Raw genomic sequence first — 19,926 nt, forward strand, 5'->3', positions numbered from 1 at the left:
TACATACACAATCTTATGAGATATATATTTAAATTTCATCAATTTATTTTAGAAATATTATTTTAGACATACAAATAAAAAATAAATTGTTTAGGAAACTATAGGACCGGTAAATTTGAAACAGGATATTTTTAGAAATATGTACTTACGTTAAAAACAATTTTCGATATGTGTATATTTCCAGTATAAATTCATTTGAAGTAAAACATTCGAATAGGATTTTGATACGCAGGATATAAATGTCAGATTTTACAAACTATTAACAATTGATAAAGTGACATTTATTTAAAATATAAGATTTATACACGAGTAAGATATGAGGTTCAACAATTATACTGATGTTACATCTGACTTTAGGTGTCCCTGGTAAAAATATAATTCATATTGGTTAGAAATCAGAAAAATGATGTGTCATTATGTAAGGACAATCAACTTTAACGAATACTCTTTAACTACTTACAACTTTCGTACAATACATAAACTCTTGCGACTGACTATATATTAATCGTCGGTGATTTCAATGTAAACGATCGTAAAAGTGCCATACACGATGAAATTCCAAAGACAACAAATAACATCAGGTCGCGTTACATAATGTCGTAAAAGCGTTGTTCTATGTGACCCCATGTGTCCTGACCTTTCGCTTTCACTCTCCCTCCATCGATTTGACCAGTGCACCTTTCTCGAACCACGTATCGAACAAGTCTATTGTGCCCAGATCGGTAATATCAGCAATCCTAAGTATCGACTGATTTCGACTGCCCTTTCATTGATCGTATGTTAGGGTTTCGTTCACAGAGCGAGCAAGTTGGACAAAATTAGTCACGTCGTGGTAATTACACCCGATCCAGACGGAAGTGGTTCACCATCGAACGGAAAATTGACGTGGAAGGCATGCGCGATTAAGCTATTAACCGATTATAGTTCGTTAACTCATTAAATAAGTAGTTAACATTTTATTGGGACCGGAAACCCACTGGCCGAGCCTGTAATTAGTCGAATAGTTTATTTTCCCTCTGAAGGCTTGGAAATGTGTGTTTTCACTTTCATGTTGGAAGCAGATTCAACGGTTATTGAGAAATAATGGCGGGAAGTGGGGATTTGTGGAAGATTTTATTTTGTTCTTTTTGGATTTTGGAGGATACGTAACGAGGTTTGGAAATTCGAAAGTTAAAAAGCTTCATGAATAATATGAAGATGGAGAAGATTAGCATGAAAGAAAAAATTTGTATGCTATGGATAAGTAAGCGTATAATGTTTGATGGAATTGACGTAGTTAACCCTTACATTGCAACGCTATAAATGAAATGCTTGCAAAACAGTCCACCGGTGGCTACACCTGCTCGTATAAATAAAATGGTTGAAATTACTAAGTCATTTATGAATGTACAAGAATGTGTTATCAAATATCGAAATAAAAAATTCTAATTACGTAAGTGTGAAATTTGTGAAAACGTGGCGCGTTATTTCAAAGAAATTGTTATAACAAAGTGACGTAAAGAATGACGATAATTACATAGAAAAGGCCGAAAAAGTGTATTAATGTGCAATAAAATAGAAGGTCCTTACGTAACTGTATAGGCAATTTAGATTCTGCATATTCTACAAAGGCAAGTATTGCGTTTTAATATCGGTCAGAGCGTAACGTTAGATCAATGAATTGCTGCAAAGAAATTATCCCCATTTAGTAAAAAAATTATGCAACAATAAAATGATAAAAGAAAATTGTTTTCACAAATTAATAAATTAAGTTTAATTTCGATCAGGATGGCAACATTGGTTCAGAGTTAGTGATACGACCACTGCCAGATAGGATATTACACGAAGTAGTAAGTAAGAATTCAAGTCTTCATCAAGCTGAAATGCTGCCAAACGTAACGCGAAGTAAAGGGAATTTGAAGCGTACGAGTCATCACGTGGTGTTCAAGAAAGTGACTCGTCCGAGCGGCGACGAGTACAGTGATTTCAGTAAGTGATCTTTTACGTGTTACCGCATTGAAGGTGAAATTCTGTAGAGATTGGTTTCTCGTGATTAAACATCGATTTCAGCGCTGATGGAACCCGACCACTTGGCCAAGAGGTACAGATCGAAAAGATCAATCGCAACGAGAACGAAGAGGGAAGCACCGTATGTGATCTACCCGGAAATCCTCTGCATCGTAGATTACGATGGGTACAGGTAAGAGGCGTGATTTCAACGGCTTGTTCATCGCTGAATTCAATCTTTCAATTATCGTTCGCTAGTTACTAGTTAGCGAGAGCTAACAATAATTATTAGTTACTATTATTAGAACTGATAATAAAATTATTTATAGGAGTAACACATTTGAAAATTTTTTTGAAGAGTTGATGGATTATCTTTTTAATGAATAGATAGTATTACGATATACAGGATATATTATATAACGTTTTATGTACTTGTTCCTAATACTTTTTATTACCTAAAGACCTGTGTTTAATGGTATGTGAGAAATGTGCAATTAAAGGTGCTTTGTACATCTCTTTACGGTCACGTCTCGTTTATTCATATAATTCTAACCGTTTAAAATCAATATCCATTTTCAATAAGGAACTCTAAACAGCCTCTTTATTACTGTGAACGAGCACATGTAGTGCGTTCGATTTTATTGCTGTAATATATGAACGGTATTTTAAACAGGCCTAAAACTACTTAAACGACTATTAAAGATATACCATTTTCGTTCGTGTTTACCATGAAAATATACATTAGAAGTAACATGCGTTTAATTACTTCATTAAAAATTCAGACACTAAAAGCAAAACTGAACTTAACTATTTGATGTTGCTTAATATATAATGAAAGATTTAATTAAGATATCGCGTTATATAGAATAACACTGTAATATTATATTTCCAAAAAAGTTCACGACTAAATCTTTCTTCAGATTGCACGGCGGTGACAATGTACAGATCAAAAGGTACTTCGTGTCCTTCTGGAACGGGGTAGACTTAAGGTACAAGCTGTTGAAGGGGCCAAAAATTCGCATCAGTATCGCAGGAATCATTATATCGCGGGTGAAGTACAATTACCAATCCCAATTTCTATCCCCCCCCCCCTTCTTTAAACCGAAACACCAATTTTTTTTCACGTCAACGATCAACATCTCCAACAACTTTCTTTCTGCCTATTTCTTTTTTTTTTGTTTTTTCCTTAAACAACATCTTTCAGGGAAGAGACGCTACTCCGTATTTGGAAAGGAATCGCGTCGGTCGAGACGCGATCGATTCGGCAGCTGCGCTGACCGACATGGGCAAATATCTCTTCCGTGAGCGACGACTTCCGGTTTACGATATCGCTGTCGCCGTCACAAAGTAAGAGTGCACATTTCTTTAAATTCAGCTGAATTTCTACATTTACGTGTTTCATATGATTAACATACAGAATCTTTCTTCTTTTTTTTTTTTTTTTTTTTAAACCTTCTTACGAACCTCTCTTTCTTTGCCTTTCCAAAATATAATGAAAAAAAAGTTTGTTCTTTTTCTCTGTTGTTTTAATGAAAGTAAATTAGAGGATAGCGAAACGCGAAAGGAAAGATAAGAATAATTATTGTCGAAGCGTGTAGAGATTAAAAATTTCACGGACAAATGAATAAACGTTCTATGGTCCCCGACATTATGCTATTACTGTTTTATCACAGCAGTCTGGTGATTTCATACTGTTTGATTTTTATTTCGCAAAACAGGTATGATATGTGCCGTCGTAGGAAAGGCGGCCGCTGCACTAAGGGAACTGCCGGTATGGTTTATTACATAGCGATCACGCTTTCTTTTTTCAATTTATTTTTTCATCAATTTTTTTTTTTTTTAATTATTTTTTACTCCTGGTAACGTAATTAGCAGTGTACAGTATTTACATCTTGCTTGAATGTAGTCTTTGACAATGTAGTGACCAAAGTAATTTCAATGGGCATGGTTATGGCGTTTATGAGGGTGATGAGGTTCAAAGGTAATATGCTTTTCCGTCGAAATTAAATTTGTATTTTTCATACCCTAATTTGTGTTTTTCTTTTTCTGATAGAAGATGGAATAATTAAAAGTTAAATTCTGGAAGAGCTAAATATTTCATATTAATCATTATTCATATAGTAAAAAAATAATTCACATCAATGAACGAGAAAGCATAGTCTTTTGATACCTTCAATATACCACACTGTAAATATGGTGTTGAACTTATAATTACTTGAAGTACTATACGCCGTTTTAATAGAGAAGGGGGCTTGTTAAAAATTGCGTGTATAATTCTCGTAGAAAAAAAAGGAGTATAAAATAGAGTCGAATTTAAAGTGGTAATGGTACGCTAATATTTATAATCCGTAACACTCGGGCTTTCTTTTTATCTTCTCAGTACAGAACGTGAATATATCGAACTTTATTCACGCCATTCAAATTTACATCTGTGAATACGATCAATATTAGAAATAATGAAAAAAATCAAACTCGAAGGATCTTAAATTTCTTCTTAATTAAAAATATGATACGCATGTGTACATAGTGCCAGAAATTCCACTCGAATCTTCAGAATCAAACACTATAGTAACCTACCCTGTTGTATATACTTCGTCTTGAAAAAATGAAAAAAAAAATGTATGTACTTTAATTCGAGAGAATTTAAAATAAGATAATGTAAGTAAAAAAAAAAAAACATGTTGGAATCGGCATTCATGATATTGTACATAATCATCTATCTATTGTCAACAGTCGAGTCGATATGTAAATGACGTCCTATTCCTGTGATTTCAAAATACAACGCGTACCAAAGCTGCTAAAGGGGGAATCGGCTGTAATTGTTCATACTTGAGACACTGGCTAATTTGGCAATTATTTACACGCGTGCTGCATCGTAGCGTGTTTGCTTTACCGTAATTCCACGCTATCGCCTTCCGCAAGACGCGTCCTCAACGTTCAGGAGGATACTACCTCGAATACGGTGTTTGATATCGCTTCACAGTGTTTGCTTTGTTATCAATCGAGCCACGAGTTAACTCCAGTCCTCGTGGAATCAATACCATTAACTCTCTATTATACGATGTGTGAAGAAGTGTTGCGATCATTTCAAGAAGATGCAATGTTCACGTGTATATATGTACATAACATGTTGCAGTAGAAGCATGAAATCAGTGAATCATATTCAATTACTATACAGTTACAACTTTATACATGTGTATATTCTAATTTTCCCCATAAAAGTATTCAAATGTAAAACAGTTAATATTTTTACTAGCAAATGTGTGCACTTACTAAATTAACTGTGTCATTTATTTACAGGGTGTTTCTTTCATACATAGTATAATGTTATTTGAACTATAGTAAGATATTTTGAAAACTTCAAAGATTATATTGTAACTTATACTTTTATACCTTTGTTTAAATCAAACTAAATTCAATTAAGAACCATTTGTTTAGGTGATATTTATTCACAAAGAAATCATGTATATCAATTTGTATACTTTTACTATTATTACTAAAGTATTTTAACAAATGTATACTTGGTGTTATATGTTTACTAATTGTAATACGTTTATTCTTCCCTCTTTCTGAAACTTTTGGTAATCAGTACGCATTTTACACTTTTGCTGCGACAAATTTGCTGTACCATAAAACGTATCACGGTTTATCAGAATATACATATGTATTAGAAAATATGATGGTTCATCGAAGTGTGAAGTATTCATTAGACACACATACGAGCGGCACGTTTCCAACGATTGTCCCGTGACGTGGTCCGAAGTAAACAGAGATTATGAATCCACATGATAAAGAGGAACTTTTATTATTGCATTACAGATTAGATATGTGCAGGAGGCAATACGCGAATGACGTGTGCAATAGAGGAACCGCAGGTACGTTTCTCGAGTTCGAAGGAAACGAGATTGACCAGTCGAAAATTATTGTTTCTGATCTCCTATCTGTGTGCACTGCTCTGCGAACGTTTATTATTATTTTTTTTTCTCCATTCTAAATTCTCTCTCGCTGCAACTACGCGGAAAAAACAAGCGTTAAAACATGGTTGGAAAATATAAGGAAGGAAGTCTATCACAACTCGGGTTCTTTTATTGTTTCTACCGTTCGAGGGTTTAAACTGTAACTCGTGTTCCTTTGGAAAAATGTACCGATAGTTTGTAATTATTTTACATTCATCGAAACCGAAGAGTACTTGAAAGATTAATGTAAAATTAAAATAAAATTTTGGTCAAAATTTTAACTTTCGCTCTTGACTTTTTGATTTTGGTATTTTTCGAGTACTCAAAATTTAAGTTTTATAAAACTAGTTATATTGAACGAAGTATTTAATTTACTTCAATTTTCAGGAAGCAATTCTCACATTTCAAACTTAGGATCTTTTTTTCGGTTAATCAGATAATATTCAAAATTGTTTGCAAGCCTTCGAGTTTATCATTAAAAATTGTATTTACCGTCAGAACTTCAAAATTAAGTGAAACAGTTAGGTTGGAAGAACTAACTGGAGAAAAATAGCTAATACCTCCAATTCCTGACATTTTAATTTTCCTTTCAATCCACCGTGCTAAATCGATGAATCGAACAACACGTTTCTTAATAAAAATCTTTATCCGTGTTAGTTGTCACGCGCCATCACCAATGGCGCAGAACGTGTTGCATCGAAACAACCTTGAAACGAATTTCCAAAGAAACACATATTACTTAAAAAAAAAAAAAAGAAAAAAAAACGAAAAGGAACCTCGAATAGCAGAAACAATCTAAACGCGTCTACGTTGCTTTGTTCTATACTTATCCCCTTTGTTTCCACTTTCTAATAGCTTGAACGAACTGTACGTCACTCTGTGTGTTGAACTTAATTGTCACGACAAAATGGCTGGACAGGAAAAAAAAGAAAAAGACAGCGATCGAAGCTTCCCTCGAGCTGAGCGTGAAACACTCTATCGCGGCTTGCCACGCGTGTTTTCTTGTTTTCTGGATCTCACTTTTCTTAGTCTGGGATACTATACGAGTTTGCCTTTCTCTCACTCTCTCACTCTCTTACACTCTCTCTTTCAATCTCCTATAAACGTACACGAGTGAAAACGAACGCAACTGTTTTTCTTCTTTTTTTGTTTCCTTTCACACTGAAAAATCGCCAAAAAAAAAACAAAAAGTACATGTACATTTTTTAATCGAAAAACTTTCTCCCGTTTTCTTCTTCTATTTTTTTTTCTCTCAAATAAAATCTCCTACGCTCGTTTACTCTTTTTGCACAGGTGGCTACGGTTTCCTAGTCTGTGTATGTGTGTGTGTGTGTGTGTGTTTTTCCACGTGCATAAGTACGTGCATAATCGTAAAGACGACCTTGGCATTTGTACAATCGATCGTTTGCAATTATTTTTTATCATATATATATATGTATATGTATATGTGTATACACACTTTACCACGGAACTCTTTCAAATCGATCGTTCGATTCTAATGGGTGCATCGTTACTTTTATTTTTTTCTGAGAATATCGTGCGAACACTTCGATCCTTGTCATTTCCACGTTCGCATATGTATACATGCTCTCCTCTGAAACACTCACGTCTTCTTTTTTTGTTTCTTTGGCTGCATTACTGACGAGGACCGTGGTTGGTAAGTCTGTTTAACATCGAAGCGATTAGAAAAGTCACGAAAAAAAATGAGAAATGATCGAGAAATTATCATAGAGATCGCCTATTGTGTTTCTTTCTTTAATTTTTTTTTTCACTCATTTTTAACTTTGGTAATGCTCGTGGAGGAGAAACGATCTTTAAATCGATCTTCACGGTAGATGAAGTTTTTGACTTACTTCTTGAGAGCCTTGGTTAATCGATCGACCTAAAGATTAACACCGGATGCATGCTGCCTATTAAACAGTATTCAGAGTCTCTTTTCAAACGTCTCTGTACTTTTCGGCAAATTTTAAAGTAACACTGTCGTTTTAACAATTGTACAAAATTTTTATTCGAATAATTACAGATAGTGGGTCATTTAAATCAGGTCACCTCGATTGTTTTTGATGATAGAAAAAAATGAATCAGATCGAACTTGCTTGGTTTCGAGAGGCATATAGTCTGATGTCGATTGTTTTTTTGAAGGTGGAAGCGTAGAGGAGATCCTGTAAATCAATCCTGTTTTTTTAAATGGAATGATGTAGATTTTTATTTACATTCTGATAGAGCGTTTCAAGACGAATGCAATGATCTATATGAAAATCCCTCAGTGTCAACTACAATGGAAAATAAATTACTTAAAAGACACTCGTCGAACTCTTCGACAGTCAGAACGTGCACCATTAACCCTTTACACTGGAGTGGCGACTGAGTTAAATAATTGTCGTTAAATAACTTGGTAAATCGTTGATCATGACAGAGAGCAGATCTATGGACCTCCATAAATTAGTTCACCCTAGTGAAAGAAAATACATGGAATATTGAAATAAAACAGTACAGTTTATTTCTACGTTGGTTTGAAAAAATTTCAAAGAAGATCCGATTTACAACATTTTTTACAGAAAAAACACCTCCGAGTGCAAAGGGTTAATCAGTAGATAATCCACGGTGGCTGAGAGAAGTGGACAAGCAGAGACCTTAGTCTGTAAATCGTCGAAGTGATCCAAGAGTGTCTTTAAGCAATTTAATTTTCATTGTAGTTAACCTTGAGGGACTTTCATATAGATCATTGCATTCGTCTTGAAACGCTCTATCAGAATGTAAATAAAAGACCATATCATTCCATTTATAAAAAACTAGATTGACCTTCATATCTCCTTTACGCTTCCGCCTAAAAGAAAAATGATTGACATCAGATTATGTGCCCCACGAAATCAGACAAGTTTGATCTGATGCATATTTTTCTATCGTGAAAAGCAAGCGAGTTATTCAGGTAACCTGTTTTAAATGCCCCACCCTGTACAAAATTTTCATTTAAATAATTGCATAAAATTGTTGTTTTTATTAATTATAATAGAAATGTGGCCTGAAAAATTTTTATTAAATACTATTTACAGATATGGCGTAAACTAGGTCTGCATTGTGTTAATTCTGATGTTAAAATTCTTGAAAGAAAATGAAGTTCGACGTTTACTATATTTTTTATACAAAAATTATCAGGGAATACAGACCTGTTTGAGTAGTGACTCGGTAATTATTTTCTGGTTTCCTCTAATCCTAATCGAACGAGTAATTTAGTTAAACAGATTAATACTATCACTATAGATATTCGCTAGAGTTTCGTATCTAATAATAACTTAATAAATAGTATCGATAACAACTCACCAGAGAACGTGTCTTTGTTTTTGAGAGGAAAAATCAACTTTCGACCTCCCCCTTCAACGAATCGCAAGACGATTTCATAATTCAACATTAGTTTACCTTACTGATCCAGTTGCAATACGGTTGCCATATGGTTGCAGGCACTTTCAAAGTTATGTTAACGATTGAGTCATGGCTCCGTGTTGTGGTATATACGAACTTGAATTATCACGATATGAATCGTGGTTTCGACACAATGCATTCATAATCCAGCTTGAGTATCCTTTCACAAGTTCGATTACAGTGTATATTCAAATTTTAAGCCATTAATCTACCAGAGTTTCTGTAATGCTTCTCTCGGTACACTTTCTGAAATATTGAAGTTCCAGTAGAACTTTCGAGATCCCTGCCATTCTATTATACGAGCCACTCAGAGGTTAAAGTGTGACTAACTTCATCAAATGATATTTATTAAATTTGTTTTATTTATGAAAAAGTAGAGTTAATCATTTTGGCTCCTGAGTGGCTTATATTATGTTAGCCCCTGAAATATGATTACTCGTAATCAGGGGTGTATGTACGAGAACTCGAATATGTCGGGAACCCGATACTCGGGTCGGGTCGAGTCGGGTCCCGAAAGTGTCTCAGAATTCGAGAATTTCGGGATTCCCGAGAATTTCGGGATTCCCGAGAATTTCGGGATTCTCGAGAATTATAAAATTATAAGAAATAGAGCATGGAATGAAAATGGAAAGCAAATATATGATAGATATGATTTATTTCATATTTTCGTGTAGAAAAGCTAGTTTTTCAACGTTCTTCGATGATAGTTTCGTTCTACTTTCGGGAAACCTGAAATTCTCGGGAAATTTTCAAGAATCCCGACAATCTCGAATCACGAGATACGTTCGGGAACCCGACCCGATCCCGAGATAATTTCTTGACACGACCCGACCCGACATTTTCGGGTTCTCGCACACCCCTGCTCGTAATGCTAGTTAGAAACTATCAAGTGTTTCTTTCACTGTCGATCATATAACTACGTTCGTCTTTCGCTTGTAATTGGTAGATCACGGTTGTTTAATTTTTGATACTATTATTTGAAATCGATTACAATCACAACATGAAATACAATCGTGTTTTATCTGATACAAGCATTGCAAGACGTTCACACCTGTGTTTGCTACTTAATCACAGCGGAGTCATTGTCAGTAGACAATGCATTCGGGTTTTAATTGGAGATTTTATCGTAATTCGATTGCGTTACGTTTAGGCTTTAATTGTGATATTTTCACAGTCTGACCGCGATAGAATTCAATTTCAAGTGTAATATATAAAATTAAGTGTATAAATAATTTAATTTATGGGTGATTTATTCGGTACACGTGATTTCATTGATGTTAAATTATGATAAAGAGGATATCTGATCGTTTGTAATGACACGAGAATAACTCAGTTACAAACTGTAGTCGCATAATTTAATCTATTAGACTGAAGTTATTTGAAACAAAAGAATTATCCGATATTTTGTAGATTTCTTTTTTAGAAGCTTTTCAGATTTTTATTAGTTAATTTTTAGATTTTTTCAGAAGCTTTCACTTTTTTCATTTTACTTCAATTTAAGATCGCATTAAACTTACAATTGTAACTTGTCACATAGCTATACATTCATTTTATTCATTTATAATTTTCACATCTACTCGCTAATTTATTTTACGATAGTATACGAAGAATTTTTGTACTTTACAGATTATTCTCAAAAGTGAAGACACGTTTCACGTACTTTGTTGCTCTAGTATTAATCTAACTGGCTAAAAATGCAGCTTTTTATTAGTCTAAGTTGAATAACGAACTTAGTAGCGGTACTAACATTTCGATTAATTTTCTTATATACTCTATACAAAGGTAAAAATGTTTCATACTAATCGTATGCATATATTCAGGATTCGCGTACGTGGGTGGAGCTTGTGTCGTGAACAAACGTCTCGAAAAAGTGAATTCGGTGGCTATTATCGAAGACACCGGAGGATTTAGTGGAATTATCGTCGCAGCCCACGAAGTTGGCCACTTGTAAGTCCATTATCTATCGAAAACACTCTCACTTTTACCGAGAATTCGAAAGAAATTAATATATTCTCAACGGTTTTTGAAATTTATCTGTGCATCAAACTCGAACAATCTTGAAATACTAACGTAAAAAGACACACCTGCTTGAAAGTTTCATTGCTATGAATTTCAAAAATTTCGAGAAAAAAATTGTGAATTTAAAAAAAATGATCGAGCGAATGATCGTCGTTTCATAAACAGCTATTTGTTTTTATCGTTAACAAATTTTATCGATACAAATTTAAAGGGTTGTATTTTACTATCGAAAAGTGTATAAAAAATTCGCAATTTTCATTTATCTTTGAAATCTGTACGTCGAAAGTTTTGTGAAAAAGAGGACAATTTCTGGAGAAAAATCACGCTTGAATAGAGGATAAAATTTCATTGAAATGTAAATATCGCAGGCTGGGTGCAGTTCACGATGGTTCACCGCCGCCCAGTTATCTTGGAGGACCAGGGGCCGAAAAATGTCGCTGGGAGGATGGTTACATTATGAGCGATCTCAGACACACTGAGAAAGGCTTTAAATGGTCCCACTGCAGCGTGTCGTCGTTTCACCATTTCTTGAAGTACGAATCACAATATCGTTTACGAACATTTGCCTTCAATTTCAATTTCAATCGAACAATTCTTTTAAACGTCGATTATTTTATGTAACATATACAGTACAAATGACACAATTTAATTTTCTTACTGAATTTTTTTTTTTTATTTTAGTGGCGACACTGCAACGTGTTTGTACAACGCGCCCCACGAAGACGAGGCTCTCCCTAGAGTTTTACCTGGGAAATTGCTCTCGTTGGATGCACAGTGTCGAAAAGATCGTGGAACGAGCGCATGTTTCGTAAGATTCGCATAAAAATTCCTTGTTTATTTGTTACTTGTATAAAAAGTTGAATAACGTAATTTGGTTGTTCGATATTTTAGAAAGACGACAGAGTTTGTGCTCAGCTATTTTGCTTCGACGCTGGCTCCGGATATTGCGTCGCGTATCGTCCAGCTGCTGAAGGTTCTCCTTGTGGAGACGGTCAGGTACATATATAGGCAATTAATGCTTACGAAAACGTTGTTGAAAATTGCAAAGCTCTAATTCAAATTTTATTCAACGTGTAAAATATTTTAGAAAACTGTAAATATTAAACAGTTTACTTAGTACCGATTTGTGAAATTGATTATAATAACTCCGTTTAAAAATTTCAGTATTGTCTGAATGGAAAATGTGTGGCCGAGCACGAAAACATTATCCCAGATTACACGCAAAACATTCCAACGTATGTGCGCCGAGACGGCACACAAGCTGGCACGTTCAATCCCACAGCCAACAATCGGCCTCTATACCCTCAATACAACAACACAGAGTACAGGTAACACCTCAAACGCCCGTTATAAATAAACGTTAATTTCACGATTTACAGTAACGTAACTTTCAAGTAACGAATAACGAAACAGTACGATCAAATGAATATTCTTCCACTTCGTTTATAAAAATATTTATCGTAACCAGTAAATGTTACTTATTTCACGAATCAGTTTCAGGTGATTGCAATAACCTGAATAAGCATCTCCTTAGCTCAAATACTTACTGTAACAAGTATACGCGATTGCAAACATTACAGAATTCGACAATTTTCCCAGTGTACTTACTTACATGGGTTATGTGTCGGTAAACACGTAGTCTCGAACAACGAATATTTCTCGAGTGTCGAGGAAACAAACTGAGCTCCCGCTTCCTCATAAATGCATATGTCACACAGGTATCCGTGGGAATCGACGACACACAGCACGCCACAATCGAAATTCAAATACTCCTCGTCTCTGTCGAATCTCTTCTCGTTGACGAGCAATCCTTACAAACGTGTCACACCGTATGCCACCACCCCTCCGTCGACCAAATACAATGCGTACACCACAGCCAGTTATTTCTACGCCAGTAAATACAAGAACACGAAAGTGAACAATAGTAGTAACGATGTTAGTTTTAGTAAGAACGGATATGGTAGCGCCACTACCAGGAAGTACACGAATTATTCGTACAACACGGTTAGCCCGGTAATGAAGGTAACGAACGATCTGAGTTACCCAAAAATTAGTCCGTTCAAACATAAGGGGATGGTGAGCACGGTGACGCTCGCGACGACGACCAAAGGGGATCAGAACAGACTTCAGAGCAATGCTCGCGGTAAGAGAAATCTGTATCAATGAAGACTTTTCTCTTGGATTATAAAAACCTAATCTTCATCTCTTCTCATCGATCGTCTTGATCAGGCGTTATCGTCTCGATAAAACGACTTTTTCTTAACAACTTGTCAATTACATCTATTCTTTCACTCTACTCTTTTTCTTGCTTCAATCTTTTTTTTTGGTATTTCTATAGTTAAACGTATTTTTGGCAGGTACTTCTCGTCTGTTTCTCCTACCACTTCTTTTTTGTATTTGTATGGTGAATTTCTTCTGGTATTACGATCATTATTAATGAACAGCATAGCCGTTACGACGCTATGTGGTGATTGAAATGGTGACAAGCTGACACGTCGCAATTTTCATCGTCTGATGTTTCCTATACAATTTGTACAATTCACTTGTGGACAGTGAATATTTTCTGTTATTTTTCTATGCACTCCATCAACGATCGTTTTCATGATCCAGTGTTCCATGCATTGTGTCTCTTTCATCGGATAACTTGTGTATTCCATTGGATGACTGGTGTTCTCTTCTTTCTCATTGGAGTAATTCTCTACTGTCTCCACAATGAACAACTATTTCCTCTTCATCTTGTAATATTTACTCTATATGAAATCCACTTTTTCTTGTACATAGTATCATAAATTAAATAAGAGGTAAAGTATTTAAAAAGATAAAACAAAAATAATTAAATTGGTTGTAATACTTTTTCTTGTAATAATTTATTTAAAAAAAAAACTTATTTAACTTCAATTACTAATTCTAGCATTTCAAATTCAGGGTCCTCTTTACTCTTCACATTTTCAATAAACATTTCAATGTATATATCAAAATTCTTTTCCTTTTGTCAAACTTTCTGAATTCCCTCTGTTCCGTCCCATAACCTCAATCACCTGACACCTCCCATTTCGTTTCAGAACCAGAGGGCGATGAGTGCACGGACGTGGGGTCAGATTGCGCGGAGCTGATTGACAGGCTGAGAACATGGCTGTGCCATTTGCAATCTGTGAAAAGCCGCTGTTGCGCGTCCCTGAAGACGATCTGCGTCGCTTGAGACACTGGCAGCACTGAAACTTCCACGTTAATTCCGGTTCGTGAAGGAGTTCGCGCGTGGCCACGCATCCACAGAGACCACCACAGATCTGATTCAGCACGCGTTCAGCTCAACGAGCAGACATTTTCTCCCCGTCGAGAGATCGGGACTAGGTGAATCACGCGGTCCACCCTGTGTGAATCATATTGGATCACTTCAGATTGGTTGTTTCGAAGGACAAACATCTTTTCACGGAGTTCTGATTGCTCTCGCGGTCGCGACCGCGCGAAGAACGACTGTGCAATTCCGTTTAATAAGTAGTTACGTAATCTCACTGTGTTATAACTTCAGAATATAACTTCTTCGTTCTCCTTCCTCCTTCCTTCTCTCCTCTCTTTTTCTCTCATGTTTCTTTCTCCTCTCTTTCTCTGTTCTTCTCTGTTATTTTTTACGGTAATACCGCAGAAGCTTTGTACAGACGGCGGGTGTAAAAAAACGAAAAAAAAAAAAAACAAAACGAAACGTTTGAATCAGTATATATAGATATGTACAAGTATGTATCCTATAGATTCGACCGTATATTTATTCGATGCACGTGATCGCGCGGAAGACTAGTATCATCATAGGAAATTCCATTGTGCGCGCACACGTAAGAAAACGAGCTTCCTCCTCCCCTCCATGAAACAAAAAAAAAAAAGAAAAAATCGACGAGAATTGTAGCGCAAGAGAAATAAATGGTGATTATACGATGGAACCGTGTACATCCTTTTTCTTCGTTTCTTTCTATGAACCTTTTTTTACGAGTCGACATAAGATAGCTCTCCTATTTTAGAAAGTTCTCGAATTGTTATTGGACTGTAACTGATCATAAATATACTTATAATAGGATTACTTATAATTTAGGCGTTGAATAATTGGAAAGAGATAATTTAATTCGTATGTAGATAGTATTCATTGATTGCATTATAACAATATATTGTGATACAGATGTACATATTCGAAGGATGATTTTCAGAAAATTCGTTAATCTTTTTTTGTACAACGTCGATTTAATAAAAATGATTGATTAGTTCTGTCAACTGTTGCATCCAAAATTATGAAGTACCACCTTGTATATTGACAAAAGGAACATCCCGAAGAGATAACCACCGATACTGATGAAACTTTAGTACATTTTTTTTTGTTGAAAATAGTAAACATATTTGGTCTAATATTTCGAAAATGATCAAAGATAGAAGAATAATGTAAATTGATGAATTTTGTATAAGTTTAATTAAAGTTTAATAAACGCTACTGTTACTCCAAATACTATAAATTTATAAATACCACAAATATTGTAATAAAGTTATATTAATTATTCAAAAAAATTAGTCCAAAAAATGAATTGTGTCTCATTCAACAATTTTCATATACTCTTAAAAGTTAGCGAACGGCAACCGGTATAATTAATTTTCTCTGAAATTCAATTTCAAACACTTTTTTCTTAGACTGAAATTTCCATAATTGTCGAATCTCCATATTTTCATCAAATTAATTTCGTCTAAGTGTATGCATACGTCGTTCAATTGGCAAATCAGCGCAAGAAACCGAGTGGTAGATGATTTATTTGGCAGGAAATCAAGTACGGTGATATATCACCTAAACATGAATGCTATCGCGAAGATAGTCGCGCTGACTTACGAAGACAGCCTCCAAATGTGAAATTATGTATGCTGGTACTTATTTCAGACAGGAACATTTATTAATTAGACACAGATCGATCGTTGAAACACTCCATGTTACTTCATTTAATAATAAGATTGATCGTGCGCTGCGCGAAAACATACGGTTGTTTTGTCAAGCAGCTCTCTACTCGAATAACGGAACACTTGTGTTGATTAATTTTGCTGAAAAAACGAAGTTAATAAATAAGTAACGTTACAAAGAACAGAGGCTCAGATAAGAAAAAAAGCTTGTAAAAAACGACCAAAATACAATTTTTTCCAAATTTGTTTACACGTCATCTGGTAAACTAATCCTTCAAACTTCTCGAGAGAGAAAAAAAAAACTCCAGTCGTTTGGTCCAATTTGAAAAGAAGTTATTCTACTTTAACGGCTGCACGTATACTTTTGTCCGCCACTGTACGCAAGAAGAGGAACTGTTAATCGAATTTCAACCCGCGCATTAATCATACATCACGTGTCAATCAATCAAGTTTAATTTATAGTTTTTCCTGTAAACAATCTACCGTGATCTCTGAAAAATCGTACAATATGTGAACAAGTGTTTTCTTTCATAATTACAAATAAATATAGCAGTACTTAAGTATCATTTGAAATGTTCTTCGTCGTTATTTTCGTAGCTACCATTGTAAATTCTTCTTTGTTGCCTGCCGGTGAATCAATTTCATTTATAAAAGAACAAGTATAATTTTCTAATATTAAAATTGCAATTATAACCGTAAATAATAGGTATGTATAAATTAAGGATACTATATGAGCTTCGTAGGCCATTTTTTTCATTATTAGTTGAAAATCGTTCAATTTCTCTCCAATTGGAAAATTAACGAAAGTTTAAATTTGAGTTTTAATACAGATTGTGGATTTTCGTTGCCTTAATTTGTAATATTACAGGGAGCTTAGTAGATCTGCACTGCATGCTTGCATTTTTTACTACGATGTACGCTCTAATCTACATCTGTATGACTTTTATGCCGTTTGCACAGTCATTTTTGGTACAGTATACTTCAAAAGTATTCAACTAACTATTTGCGTACAAATAACGATGTAAAAGTATTGACAAGAATTTTATTAACAAATTATAAGAATACTGCTTTAGAGAAGAAGCAGAATTTTTAAAAGATGTTTTATGTTCAGCAAATCCATCGTCTAATGACGGCGGATGAGGTGATGGGAATATTTCATACAACACATGACTCAGGTATGTAAATTACGAAAAACCATGTATGTACTATGAATGGACGTAAAAAAATATTGTATCGATGCAAAATTATAAAAAGGTCACATAGAACTTTGTAAAGAGAAAGTGGTTCCTAATGTGCTATCAGAATAACAACTTTAGCGAACGAACTTTTCTCATGAAACCGTCGGGATTTTCTGATAACCCTGATACCCATGGAACCTCTGGAGCATCCCGATACCCCTCGAACTCATGGAAGCTGTTAAGTTCGTGAATATCCATGAGGAACCTCTAGAGTACCTCTGAAACTCATAAAATCCTTGAAGATCCCTGATACTTCTGGAACCTTGGAACCTCCTGATACCCCTAGAATCTATAGAATCTTTGGAGATGAATCCCCGTATACCCTTGAAACCAAAGAAACCTCTGGAGTCCTCAGATACCCCTAGAATCTATGGAATCTTTGGAGATCCCTAAAACCCCTGGAACCCCCGTATACTCTTGGGGGTTCCAGAGGTTCCAGAGAAATTCCTGAAGCTCCCTGATATCCCTAGAATCTATGGAGATCCCTAAAACCTCTGGAACTTCTGGAACCCTCGTATATCGTCAGAACCAAAGAAACCTCTGGAGCCCTCAGATACCCCTAGAATCCATAGAATCTTTGGAGACCCCTAAAACCTCTGGAACCTCCGTATACTCTTGGAACCAAAGAAACTCCTGAAGCTCCCTGATGTCCCTAGAATCTATGGAATTTTTGGAGATCCCTGAAACCTCTGGAACCTTCTATATCCTTGGAACCAAAGAAACCTCTGGAGCCCTCAGATACCCCTAGAATCTATGGAACCTTTGGAGATCCCAGGTACTTTCAGAACCTTCAAAGACCCTTGATACTTCTGAAACCTTTAACAATACTAGATGTCCTAGGTTCTTCTTGCGATTTTTAATTATTTATTGCAGTGCCTGACTACGAACTTGTGCCGGTGTTGTATTCGATACACGGTGCAAATGGAAATAGCACGATAAAGATGTACATCAAGGCTTTCCAACAAAACATTGAATTGCACTTAAATACTACCGGTGAATACCTTGCTAGCGAAGATACTCCATTGTGGACTGTAAAGTCTAATCAACAAGAGCCCGAAGGACTTCAGTACAGTTTAATACCCAAAGTAATCTCTATTTATCGAAGTTTATTTTAATACAATCTGTACAATTGTTTCTTATTTTTCATTTAATAGATATATCAGAGATAATAATGTTTTTAGGCATTGAAAGATATTGGTGTGCCAATGCAAGACGAGGACTCAGATGCAGCAGTTCTAGCTACACCGCGTGACAATAAACTACGTATCTTTGTACGCAATATGTATTTTTTTTGTTATAAATAACGTTCATAACTTAATTCAGAATTTTTCTTTCCTCGTAATATTTATTGAAATCAATTTATCAGAAACTGTTAATAGAAAAGTGTGAACTTATATTCCTGTTAACTTTTAGGATGGCTTTCTTTCTTATAACTTGATCATACGTTCCTTACCAGAACGTATTGTTAAACACATTTTGTACGGAGAGAATGGATTGTTCGAAGATTCTTTCACCGAGGAACGAGCAGCAGATGATTTAATTGTAACTTATCATCATATTGTCTACAGAAAAGTCCCAAAGAAAGGCTCTGAAAGCTTCAGTAAGGAAATTTATTTAATTTAATCTTTAATTTTGTAGTGACTATTTCATTAATCATATATCTAATAACATTACTTCCTGTTACTTTCTAGATATAACGAACCCACTGACTCGTATGTACCAAATTGTGGATACGGTATATCCGGAAGTCTTAGTAGTTATCGATTATGATTTGTATACGTAAGTGATAATTTTGTACAATTATTTCCGTCAATTCCAATGTATTAATTTCGATAAAATTATTTTTTTTACTCTCATTTTGCAATTTTACCGCAGAATGTTAGGTAAAAATATCGATCAAGCTAAACGATATATCGTTGCGTTATGGAATGGAGTAGACTTAAGATATCGTGTATTAACGAATCCAAAGATACGTCTGAATATTGCAGGCATAATTATTGGTATGGTAAGTATAGAATATCTGTTTATTTTATTTTCTTATTTCTAACAAATATGCTATTGAATCGAAATTCCTTAGAATCTATTGTTAATTATCTTAATACTGTACTAATTTATATTTTTAATAATACTAATTTTTATAGTATAATTTGTATCATTCTGTTGTTAAGTATTAATTTAGTAATATTTCAAATCCGATTAAAGGACAAAGCAGCGATTCCGTACATAGAAAATAATCGCGTGGATTTAAATGATGTGGACGCTTATCAGGCTTTGCTCGGCATGGGAAATTATTTCTATAACGAAAAGAGATTTCCGGAGAATGTCTACGATATGGCAGTGTGCAGCACGAAGTATGTTTGAAAATTTGTATAATCGAACTTGAG

General features: G+C 34.9%; 2 protein-coding genes across 3 annotated transcripts in view; both read left to right on the forward strand.

The window, feature by feature from the left end:
- Positions 1–14,694, forward strand: part of LOC108575025 (A disintegrin and metalloproteinase with thrombospondin motifs 8-like) — a 96,478-nt gene extending 81,784 nt beyond the window's left edge. Inside the window, exons 6-17 of one of the 2 annotated variants that reach the window (XM_017937720.1) lie at positions 1,767–1,968; positions 2,050–2,179; positions 2,907–3,036; positions 3,191–3,333; positions 3,705–3,757; positions 11,183–11,309; positions 11,750–11,914; positions 12,063–12,189; positions 12,273–12,377; positions 12,546–12,709; positions 13,100–13,524; positions 14,444–14,694. In XM_017937720.1, coding sequence (XP_017793209.1) covers positions 1,767–1,968; positions 2,050–2,179; positions 2,907–3,036; positions 3,191–3,333; positions 3,705–3,757; positions 11,183–11,309; positions 11,750–11,914; positions 12,063–12,189; positions 12,273–12,377; positions 12,546–12,709; positions 13,100–13,524; positions 14,444–14,580 — 1,908 coding nt within the window. In that variant the 3' untranslated portion in view covers positions 14,581–14,694. Of the gene's footprint in view, positions 1–1,766; positions 1,969–2,049; positions 2,180–2,906; positions 3,037–3,190; positions 3,334–3,704; positions 3,758–5,805; positions 5,862–11,182; positions 11,310–11,749; positions 11,915–12,062; positions 12,190–12,272; positions 12,378–12,545; positions 12,710–13,099; positions 13,525–14,443 lie in introns of both variants that reach the window. The other variant, XM_017937719.1, reaches the window with a different exon arrangement.
- A 2,706-nt stretch (positions 14,695–17,400) lies between these two features.
- The window catches only part of LOC108575013, a 4,092-nt gene continuing 1,566 nt past the window's right edge, over positions 17,401–19,926 (forward strand). The window contains exons 1-7 of the mRNA XM_017937703.1: positions 17,401–17,479; positions 18,416–18,627; positions 18,724–18,813; positions 18,956–19,142; positions 19,234–19,321; positions 19,418–19,547; positions 19,745–19,893. Of these exons, the coding sequence (XP_017793192.1) occupies positions 17,401–17,479; positions 18,416–18,627; positions 18,724–18,813; positions 18,956–19,142; positions 19,234–19,321; positions 19,418–19,547; positions 19,745–19,893 (935 nt within the window). The remainder of the gene's footprint in view (positions 17,480–18,415; positions 18,628–18,723; positions 18,814–18,955; positions 19,143–19,233; positions 19,322–19,417; positions 19,548–19,744; positions 19,894–19,926) is intronic.

The sequence above is a fragment of the Habropoda laboriosa genome, unplaced genomic scaffold (assembly GCF_001263275.1).
Source record: "Habropoda laboriosa isolate 0110345459 unplaced genomic scaffold, ASM126327v1 scaffold204, whole genome shotgun sequence".
In the NCBI taxonomy this organism is placed as follows: domain Eukaryota; kingdom Metazoa; phylum Arthropoda; class Insecta; order Hymenoptera; family Apidae; genus Habropoda; species Habropoda laboriosa.